This window comes from Artemia franciscana, chromosome 9 (assembly GCF_032884065.1).
Source record: "Artemia franciscana chromosome 9, ASM3288406v1, whole genome shotgun sequence".
NCBI classification, from domain to species: Eukaryota; Metazoa; Arthropoda; class Branchiopoda; order Anostraca; family Artemiidae; genus Artemia; species Artemia franciscana.
Window position 1 is genome coordinate 9374789 of NC_088871.1, and position 11973 is coordinate 9386761.

The following is an 11973-nucleotide window of genomic DNA, read 5'->3' on the forward strand; positions in this document are numbered from 1 at the left end:
GAAATCTTGCACAAGTAATCTCTAGCCTATTACATCTGATTCACTATATATCCATGCCTACAAATATTGTGCTACTACGAGTGACAACCCATAATAGATAACTTAGCTAGGAAGAGGTTTTTCAGTCTAAAAAGCCCACCAAAACAGACCTGACCCATAAGAATTATTCGTTAATCAGAATCCAGTGCAAATGCTATTTCGTTTACTAGGCTATAATTTCCTCGAGGGGAGCCACTCCTCAAGGTCATCCTGCAATACTGTTACCTGTCACCATTTTGGTTGGGAAAACTCGTGAAAGGTTCACCCTGATGCCACACAAGCAGGATTTCTCTCTCATGCAGAGGGACGGAGAAAGGTTCTTATGCAAGAGCAGAGACCCTAAACCATCTCATAACAACGCAACAGCTGTAGCCTTTTATGCTTAACCTATCCTCGTCAGGCCACTCGCCGAAATGCCCCTTTCTCAGATTCCTGACCAAAGTTTTGCTTCTGCAACACTTCTGCTGGTGAATTTAACATAATACTTGCTGAAACACTTCCTTTTGTCTTGGCAACGGAAGTCTATTTAAATGTAAAATCGACTAAAAACACCTGCATCCCTGAAATGAGGAGAGCTGTAACACCTTCAGCACCTGTATTCTCTACTTAGCTCCAATATATTTCTCCAAACAAATTAAGTTCAGGGAGGTATAGTCTAGTGATTTTTTTGTGGGGGGAGGGTAAAGGGAAATCTCAAAAGGGAGTAGGGGTCCAAATTTTTCAACGTAAATATGTTGGAGTTATAGTATCAAATTTCATGTTCACAACATGTTTATTCTTAGTAAATAGCCTAAAAAATGGTCATGAGTGTCATCTCCTGTTTATCTTCTATGGAAAAGGCCCATTTAAAGATCAGTTATGATATTTTTTGGGGAGGGGAGGCAACCCTAGTATCCTTTTCCTTTCTTCCATATTTGTCTGAACGACCTCTTGCAGAAAGTGTGTAATTTTTTCTGAAATATACTTTTTTTTCGCGTTACACGCCCTATCTTTGCCGTGAAGCGATCTAATAAACACCCTAAATAAGTCCTATAAACTGTGCAATAGGGTATATCCATTAGTATTACTGGATTAATGGTCTATTGTCACCATTTAATTTAGACTGTATATCAAAACACGAACAAAAATTTCCTTCGATGTTACCCCAGTCCAAAAAGTAATCCGTCAATGTGGTATCTTTTCACCGCCTTTTTACGATAACAGTATAGTTGAAGCTCAGTAGGTGATAGCTCTCTGTATCATGGTGTGGTTTGTCATTATTGAATTACTCTGATGATATTTTGAATTTAAGTAGTTCTTTTTCTCATTTTGAAGAGAATTTTTATTGACGGAATGGTTCACATGAAAGAGTGGATCTTATTTCAATGAGACTAAAACTTAGTTTCTTGTTTTGAACAGCAAAGGAAGGTGGATCTTGGCCTTGAAGTAAAACTAGGTGACATGATAGTAAAATCTTCATCTAATACAGAGCATCTTCGTCTGCTTATTGGTTGTGACGTTAAGTTGATGCGTACTTCGTTAGTAGATAATCTTGCTAACAGAAATTCGAAATAGCGTACGATCTGTTTGTGTCTTCGAAAACTAGGTATAGATGACACACTTTAGCGTACGAGAGTAGCCAGATTAGAACAGAGCGATTAGTAGCCAATATAACATACCCGACCTGTACTCCGTTGTGCAGAAGAGATGAGAAAAGTTCAGTAAGATCGTACTTCATTAGTAGATCATTTTGCTTAAAAAAATTCCAAATAGCTTACGATATGTTTGTTTTTTCGAAAACTACGTATAGTTGACAAATTTTAGCGTACGAACCAGATAGATTAGTAGCTTAATACAGCATACTAGACTTGTGCCCGTTTAGCAGAAGAGATTAGAAAAGTTCAATAAGAGCCTATTTATGATTAAAAACCTACCGTCCATGTTTATAAAAGATATATTTAATCAAATATTTGTCCTAAAGTAGGTACTGTCTGAGCATTGGGGATATTACCATACGATAAATCATGGTAGTGATAAAATCATAGTAGCTGATTCATACACACTCGAGCCAAATTGAAATAAATTGGACAAATTATTTCAAAATAATGACGATTAAATTGTGTTTTTCTGATTTAAATGTTCTTTGTATGGGTCCCATTTGCGTTGAAGCAAAAATATCTTATTTGACACAATGCGTTTTTTCCTTCTTTTAATAATTTGTCTAAAGAAACCTGTGCTTTTAATAACGTACAGGCCAAAATTAGTTTAAATTTCATGTCTTGTCAATGTAATGTACCGTGTATGCTGTTAGAAGCTTTTGGTTAACAGTGAAGTAGTATAAGAACCTCTTTTTGGTCTGCAACTTACTTTAGGAGATGCAAAAATCTTGAATATGTGGGTGCTCAATAATAAAATATTCAGTTATTGGTATTAGCTGAATTTGTAGTTCTCATACAAGATTATGTACCTCCCAATCAAGTAGTTTTTCTATTTTGTCGATTTTTTTCCTCTGCTGTAGTTATGTGATTTACAAGCATTATGTTTTTTTTGTAGCTCTGATCTCGCGTTTTATGATGGCCTAAGTGAGGCCATCTTGAGTGCTGGAATAGCTAAGCCGAAGCCAAATGTTTTTCAGCCTCAAATCGAATATCTGCTTGTATTAGCCACAACTGTTGAAATAGTTCTCCTTGGAGTCACATTTTCTGGCAAGTTTTATGTTCATTTTCTTTTGATGAGTTATTATCTTAGAAAAACGTAAAAGTACTATCTGCTCATAACTTGGGGTATTCCCCTAGGATTGTTATCTCTAAAAGAAGTTGACTTCTTATATTTAAGACAAAGTGTAACCTAGTTTTTAATTTTAGAATTTGAATTACAATAAAAGGCTTTACAAACGTGTGCAAATTCGTCAAAATGTTCTATGTCTTCATTGTTATAGAGGCTTAGGCCATTCATTGAAAATTCTAAGCCGAGAATGACATCGCTGAAACTTAGTCTGAACTCTTGCGACGGCAAGTTATGAATTGGATTTAATCACTGATAGCGATCTTAGTAATACAAATATATGTCTTACCCCTTCTTCCAAAACTGCAACATTTATTTTTTACGTTCCTCACCCTGTGCCAACAAATAGATATTGCCGCTGACGTGCATAGAAAGTTCCACAAAGATTGACAGAATCCATGCCTAGGCTATGTAAGAAGTTATTTTACCGAATCCAATCCAGATGTGTGTGTTTGTGCATACCCTCTGCTGTGTACGTGAAATTTGTTATTCTCGCATTGGGGCTGATCTGCAATGACTAGAAAATTCAATTAATAGGGTGTATAAAATTCAAAAATTTTATTCTAAATTTCTGAACTTTGTTAAGTTGAGAATCTACATAAATGAGAATTACAGAATTTGTAAAGTCGAATCTGACTATGCTAAGGTGGTAGAGCTTTCAATAAATCTTTTTGGTTCAATAAGGGTCTTCGGTTTTTAGGTTTTAAATGAAGCAGGCTGGATGATGATCGAGAAAGGTGATTACTCTGGCCGACCATCCACCTGCAAAAAAAGATCAGAACTATTGAAAAAAAAATGAAAATAACATGAAACACAAGGAGCACTGAAAGTCTTTACACTATTATTACTATGAGTTTTGACTTTTAATAAGATATTTTTGTTTTTGAGAGAATTTGCTGACGGAAAATCCTGAAATGATGAACCTTGGAAGCCGGCTTATACACTCAGAGAGCATGGTTGTGCACGTCTACCTTGGAAAAACACTCTTCTCTCCTTTTGAGGAAAAGAGAGAGAAAATAATATGGTGACCGTTTTATCGATTTCAGACTATCAACTCTAATACTCCGATATACATTGAAAGATTATTTAGTTTAAACTTGTTATCCTTGTGCCAAAGTAAATATTTTTTTTTATAGTAAATGTAAGAACGAATAAGTACAATCAAAACAAACGAAACAGAATTTTAAACGACATTAAATAGAAAAAAGAGCTTTTTCAACTAATAGTAAGGAGCAGCATTAAAGCCTAAAACGAACAGGAATGATTCCGTATATAAGGAGCGCTACCCCTTTCTCAACCCTCACTCTTTACGCTAAAGTCTTGAAGTTCTTTAAAAATACTTCTCGCTCAAATTTAAGAGGCCTTATGTTTGAGCAATCTTTCATAAAGGATTGTGACTTGATCAAATTTAATTAAACTTAATCGTCAAACTTTAATTATTAGCTTAAAAAAGTCAAACTTAATCGTAAAGAGCGAGAGTTGAAAAAGGGGCAGCCCCTCTCATATATGGGACAATTTCTGTTCATTTTAGGATTTAATGTAGCTCCTTAATTTCAGTTGAATAAGCCTGTTTTTTTTTAATATCTGGCCGTTTTTCAAATCGTGCCAAGGTATCGTTCCTCCCTCCTTCTATGTACTATATCCCCTAGAAACTTTTCATCCACGGAAAGTCTCCCGGGGGAAAATACACCAGAATGAAATACCCCCCACCCAAAAAAAATCCCTGTATTTTCCTATAACAAATACTATATGGTAGCAATGGGCAAATTGTATGACTTACAACCCGTTCCCTAGGGACTAGGGGGGTATTTTGGAGGATATTTTACACACTTGTCTCTGTTTTGCACCCAAAAAAAATTGGTTTTTATGCGTGTTTTTTGCTTTTTTTCTGTCATTATTGTCATCAAAGTTCTCCAGAAAGGAAATATGTTTCATCTATCTAAGAATAAAGCTCCTGTCTGCCGTGTTTCCAAGTGTGTACCTGATAGTGATCATTGGTAGCTATTTTTCTTTCATAAGCTATTAAAAGTAAACAAAAATTTGCAAACAGAAATGTCTATTTTTGGTAACAACAGCATCATGAAATAAATAGTCATTTGCCTCTAGTCCTGTCTCTAGAAGTTTACCCACGTGTCTCTGATTTTGCACTGGAATCTAATGAAATTAAAAATTCTGGTTTTTATTACACTAAACTTTTATGGGTTTTAAGATATAAAAGCTCATTCTGAAATTTTAGCTTTTGAATTAATCTTATTGTTTCTTTTTCTGGCTCATTAATATTGTTCGGAATTAATAGAAAGGCATCTCGTTGCACTATGAAAGGTTTTAATCTGTGTATTTAGGTTAATTGGGCTAGGTATATCATTCCCATTTTCATATTTTTGGAAGGTTGCTTTCTTAAAAAAAGACAGAAAAATATACATCATCTATTTCTAGTGCAATTTCAGTCAATTCCCAGCTTGTAACCAATCTTGTAGTAGACTAAAACTTTGTCTTCTTCTCTTTGATTATTTAATCAATAGCCTGCTATAACCTATGTCCTAGTCTTTAAATGTTCGTCCTTCTATAATTAAATTTCTTATTTCTGCAGCTTTTTTGCAGTGTCGCATTTAATCTTCTTCTAGAAAATTTCTTGCCCAGATGATTCTTTTCATATCGTAAAATAGAGGCTAAGATAAAAATGTGGAGTATATTTTTCCCTGAGGTAATGATGTCTAATGATATTCCATTTAGTTTTGTGTTATCTCATTCTTAGGCGTGGTCTCGTACTCTGTTTTAAAATGAATTTATAGGAGAACGAATTGCTCATTTTCTAAGTCGACTGAAAAAAATTAAATATGTAGAAAATTGAATGAGAAGATCCATAGTATGTTCTGATTATAATAAGAGGTGCGAATGGTCGGCAACCTTTTTAGCCAAAAAGCCAAAGATGAACAAACAGCGAAAAGAAAGATTCCGAAAGCCGGATCTTTGGATTAATTTAACAAAATTTTAATGCAATTTATGACCTTTATTGTTTTACGACTAGCACTGAACATGTGCCGCATACACCACGCTTGACAGCACCCTTGGCGTGACTTGCGTGTCTGGTCATGGATATTTGTGGTGGAGTCCTGCTTGAGGGGCCAAAGAGCTGCATTAGGCTAGGGAGCCGCAATTTTCCAACCGTTGAGAAATAATCTGGCAGAAAAAATGACCCGTTCATCTTGCTACTCAGTTATGTTTGAGCATGGTGCATGCTTTTCAGGCATCAAAAGGGCGTTAATCAATTTGGATAGTAAAAGTATACTACTGTTAAAAACATAGATTGTGTTGCGTTGCTAAAATTGTATTGTGGGTGTAATAATTTGGTTTCGCCCTGTTAGGTTTTTCCTATGCTGCTGATTGCATTTTTTTTTTGGAGGAAGTAGTCTAGTTTCTCCAGTTTTTACGGAAAATGCGGATGGCAAATTCGAGTCTCACCGACGGCAATTTTTTCTTTGTGAAACATCCATTATTTTTCTCAAAGACTATTCGAATAATGAGTTATGTTTGTATTGTATTTCAACTAAATAGTGTCTTCGAAGTTTATTTCGGAACAATGCTCATGTTACTATTAATTGTTTCATCATAAATGCTCTAAACCATTGGACACGATTTGAATTAAGCCTACATGAAAAACGAAGTATCTCCTCAGAAGGGCAAGAGTTGAAATTGGAACTCCTGTAGCAGTCAATATAAAACAATACGATTCTGTTTTATCATTTTATTATGGAAGATGATGGTGACTCCCTCAGTCTGTTGTTTCATTTTACCGTTCTGTATTTAGCTCAGGTGATATACTAATTATAAGAAAAGCTTTTTTTTAGAAACAGATTGTTAAACTGTATGCGTTACACTCAAATCTGTTTGCTTTTAAGTGTGAATGTAAATTGCATTTACTTTAAGTATTATCCTTTTTCAAAGGGTTTCGGAAGGTTACTTATTTCAATTTATTCCTACTAGGCATCTTTATGTCCAAAAAAGTTCTCTGTTGTGCAATGGGCAACTAATACCAACTAAATTGCTTCTAGGAGACGAAATTCGCGTTATCCCAGATCCATTATTTGCCTTGCCAACGGATGGTGCTTTTATTTTAACTATTGAAGCGTCAGACTCGGGAAGGATATTTCTTGGTGCCAAAGATGGGTGTCTTTATGAAGTTACTTATACTGTAAGTACAATTTATCTATCCTTTCAAGAAGAAAAGTTGATTATTTCCATAGATTTGAAAAATAAGGCAATTGGCTGATTGTGATAGATTTCATGGGATTTGATTTTGTCTTTTCTTACATAAAAGGGTTTTGGCGATCGATTTTGAGGACTTCTGTAAATACTAACCTTATCAATCACCGGACATCTTACGGTTTCAGTAAAGATGAAATGGACTCTCCAAAACAGTTACGAGGAAAGAGTTAGCATGAGCTATCTAAGTGTTAAATACCTCTGTAGTCATTTCCTATTATGTAATGCCTTATATTTATGAAACCCTCAAAATAGGCATTTTATATTAGGGCTTTGTAATCTTTTTGCCTGTGCTGATCGACTATTGTCATAGACATATATTGCTGGCCGGCTTGTAAGTCGTAAAAATAAAAAAAAAAAAAAAAAAAGGAAAAGAAGAAAGACTAATGTCTATAACGTTAATTTATGAAATATACTATGAACATTAGAGACATAGATGCATTCGCGACGGTTTCTTAATAATTATATTCTATAGGATTGAAGCATTAGCTCACTGTTTTTTTTTCTGATTATTTCAGACCCATTTTGACAAGATAGAATTATTATAAATTGCTTAATTTGCTTGGAAACTAATAGTTTATTCCTAATTAAATGACAAATCACTTATGACAATACATGTCAAAATCACTTGCTTTTCTAAGCCTTCATTGGCTTGAAAACTATGGGGTAAGAACCTTGAGCGAATGGGACATGAGAATGATGATTTACAGAGGCATAAACCCTTTTCTGACGCTTGCACAAAATTAATCCGATCTGCTAGAAAATGATGGTGCAAGAACCTTGGGACAAGGAGAAAAAGAGGACAAATTTTCAGAGGCTTGCCATATTTTTTAGCCCCTCCTACTAGGTATTCTAGGGTACCTGGCACCGCTTGGAATCTGGTGGACACATTCTTACGGTCAAGCTTACTTCCCATAAAAGATTTTAGACCCTCTGGCTTTCTTTCGGCTGGGGTATCAGCAGGTTTTACAGTTTGGTACCTTAAACCTGCCAGCACCACTTTTCGATCGCTTACCGAACAAACTACTAAAGAGATTTTCATCTGTCATCGAGATTTTCAGAAATTTTGACTGAATGCTAAAATTTTGTCAAAACTTTGAATCGTAATCCAATATTTTAGTCTTTTAAGCCAAAAACTGTGTAAATTTTCCTAGAATTGACTAATGAAAAACTGTGTTAAGTAAAAAACGAGCGGAAATTAATTTTTAATGTTTTCCAACAATTTTTTTTTTTTAGAAGAGTAAAGGGCGTTCTTAAAACCTTAAACGAGTCGAAGTAAATGTACTTAAAAAGTCCAACTTAAAACGAATACAAGTTTAAAATAGAAAAGCTTAAGTAGACTTAAGGAACTCAAAGTTCCTACTATTAATAAATAAGAAACTGTTTCAAGCAAAAACGAGCAAAATTAATTTTCAGTAAAGTTTTCCAAATCTTTTTTTCTTTAGAAGAGTAAAGAGCGTTCTTAAACCTTAAATGAGTAAAATTAAGTTTATTTAATAAGTCAGATTTAAAACAATCTACAATAAATCGATAAATGAAACCTAAGATTAACAGAAATTAAGTCAAGTAATCAAACTAGGTTTAAAATAGAACAGGTTAAGCAGAAACACTGTACAAATATTCTTACAATTAACAAATAAAAAAAAAAAAAAAAAAAAAAAACTGTTCCAAGTAAAAAACTAACAGAAACGATTTTTTTTAAAATGTTTTCTAACAGAGATTTTTTTAAGAACAGTAAAGATTGATCTCAAAACCTAAAACGAGTAGAAATAAATTCATTCAATAAGTCAGAAGTAAAACGAACAGAATCCACATTGAATAAATGGATGAAAACCAAAAGGAACAAAATTAAAATGAATAAACAGGCAAGCTGATAACGAGCAGAATAGCCTAAACCCCCAAATAAGAGTTGAGATAAGTCTCCTCAAACCCCCTAAAAGCTATAGTGTCATTTAAACTTTCCGATAAACAAAATATATTTTGGACAGTTTTTTCTTTGACGTGGAAAATTTGATACTTCTCAAAATTCCTTTATTTTTTATTTGTTTATTTGCATAGAAAAATTAATTTAGTTTCATTTGTCTAATATGCAGTTGATTGTCATTTAACTACCCTCATTTTTAAATCTATCGCTTCCAAATGTATAGAAGATTAAACATCAATTACCAATTGATGTTTAAAGATATGTTTAGCTGTCCATTTTTTATAGTTTTGAATGAAGTAGATTCAAAAGAAAAAGTAGTGACAAACAGGTTTCGTTTAAATTTAACAAAACTGACCATATATAAAGCAGTAAGCTCTACGAAAAATGTGGTTGGATCCCACTTTTCAAAGCCATAACTAAAGAAAGATTAAGATGGTTAGACCACGTTTAACGGATCACAGATAAGAAATCGCCAACGATTATAACTTTTGGCCATTCGCCTGCAACCAAAAGAAAAGCAGGTTTTCTCGAAGGGGGTGGAGAGAGACCATAAGTAAGGATCTAAAGGAAATTAGAACTAAATGGAAGGGTTTAAAAGTGAAATTTATAGTAAAATATGATGATAGAGGGGTGTGCGGAACTGTGCTGGTCTCAGGTTGCTTGGTACTCTGATGAGTTGTTAAATATAACAGTATTTTGTTCTTATACTGACCTTTGACGACTTAGTGTTAGCTGCAAAAGTTTAGCAAATAAATATCCTTCTACGAGAAATAAAGAAAAATATACTTTGTTTTTTTTACAATAGAAGGAAAGTAAAATTCTGTGTGCGTACTATATTCCATTGAGATTAGAAACGCGTGAATTTCATTTCTAAAAACTCTTTCAGTATCACGTTCGATGGACTCCAAATCCACCATTTTTCAAACTCTTTTAGACTTCAAAGAATTTTTCTCTATCTAATTTATGTGAAACCGTTCATGATCATGAAACGATAATAAAGAGCGACTGTTGTCAAAGGAACTGGATTCTTGAAAAACGAAATTTCGTTAACTACACATGCATAAAAAATCTGCTTCGTATGTATATTTCAAATATGTAAAATTCTGTAATTACGTATTGTATGATTGCAGATAAAAAGGGAAAATGACCAAAAATACGCAGGATGGTTGTAACAAAAATGACAATACCAAATTTGAAATTTCTGATAATACTAGAGCGATTGTTTCAAACACTTATCTACAAAAATACGAAATTTTTGAATTTATTCGAAGAAAATGGCTAAAACTTTTTAGTTTTTTTTTTTGCACCAGGGGTGATCATGTCCTTTTGAAGCAGTAAAAGAGTTTATGCTGCAGAAAAACGTGGATTCGCGTTCAGCTTTACATATTTAATGAATTGCATTTTTATATTTTTTGTGTATATTTTTAGATTTAAAAATACATAAATAATAGGCGAAAAACCATGCAAAATAGGGAAACTTCTTCCAATTTTTAAGCAAGTTTAGATTACTCTCCAAGAAACTGTCTTATTAATGTCGAAATACTTCTGAAACTAATGGATCTAATTTAATCAATGTCTGGCCCTCTCGGTGCAAGTTACTGCTGTATGCTTATCGCAAAATCACAGGCTTGTAGGAAACATAAACTCTAAAAGGTTAAAATTCACCATCACGTAGAACAAGGAAAAGAACAAAGTCAGTTTTATTAATTTTTTAGACATACATTTTATTTCTTTTCACCCAAAACAAAACCTAAACAATTGGCATTAACTCTAGCTTTTAAGACAAAAAAAAGGAGGAGAAACCTGATTGTGGTCACAAATAAACACAAATCAACTTGATCATTTCTTCATTCTCTTGTTTTGTTTCCCATCTCTCTTCTCCAAATAAAAGAGGAAAATAAAGACAGTTTCCTCTTACTAAAGAATTTTTTTCTTTTCACAAGTTTCGATTTAACTATTTCGTTGTTCTAAGCAATACAGCAAAGGCTATGGGAGAACCTGGCCGTAAATGGGAAGGTAAAAATCCTCTAGACTTTATTATGCAAATGAATGGAGTGTTCTAGATGAAAATGCTAGCAAAATGGATATATTTTTGGAGTTTTTGTGTGTTCAAGTTGCTATAATAGGTTTGACAGTTAATTTTAAGAAGTTGCTTAACCCAAAAATAAATAAGGGTGAAGAGGTGGTGTTATAAGTAACGAGAAAAACGATCAAGTGGATAGCTTGGATACTTGGGTAATATTATTAGTAAAGATGGAGGATGCAGTGAAGACTCAAAAAGTTGCCAACCTGCAAAAAATACCAAGAGGCAGGGTATTTTCCACAGTTGAAAAACGTTTTGAAGAATATGTAGATAAATTTGCGATTAAAATTTGTATATTTGTGGCCATGGTAATAACAGTGGTCAAGAATGTCTGTAAAGCTTGGGCCTTTCGGAAAGCTGAAGAAGATTTTAATATTTTCTCGAGGAATTTTCAAAGGATATTATTAGGTACTCGTTTGACTGACAATGTATCAAAAAATAAGCTGGGTGAAAATTGTTCGATTCTACTTTCTACAGCTATAATGAAAGAAAATTTAAGATGGCTAGCCACTTTTATTGTCGAAAGCTGACACATTGCCGAAAATTGTGCCTTTTGGCCATCCATTTGGGTCCAACTGAAAAGTAGATCGTCTCCGAATAGGGTTGGAAGAGGTCATAAGGAATTATTTGAAGGAAATAGGATATTATGTGAGGGGATAAAGAGTAAAGTTTTCTATAGATTTGGGGGGGGGGTGAGTTCAGCTTGGCCCGGGGCCGCTTGGTCCTGCAGTGAGTTACGAATAGTGGTAGTGGTTTTAATTCACCAAAGCCTTTCAGCTTTTGCTACAGATTTTGGAAGGTCATCACAGACACCGAAACCTATGTTCCTGAGAATAAAACCTATTCTATTTGTATTCCTCTTCTCTGAGGCTTCATCTTCCTAATGTTGGGGAAATTAAAG

General features: G+C 33.9%; 1 protein-coding gene across 6 annotated transcripts in view; it reads left to right on the plus strand.

Annotated features, from left to right (window-relative positions):
• Window positions 1-11973, plus strand: part of LOC136030967 (nuclear pore complex protein Nup155-like) — an 88830-nt gene that overhangs the window by 28705 nt on the left and 48152 nt on the right. For all 6 annotated transcript variants that reach the window (XM_065710112.1, XM_065710111.1, XM_065710114.1 and 3 more), the window contains 2 exons: window positions 2572-2723; window positions 6855-6994. In XM_065710112.1, the coding sequence (XP_065566184.1) occupies window positions 2572-2723; window positions 6855-6994 (292 nt within the window). The remainder of the gene's footprint in view (window positions 1-2571; window positions 2724-6854; window positions 6995-11973) is intronic.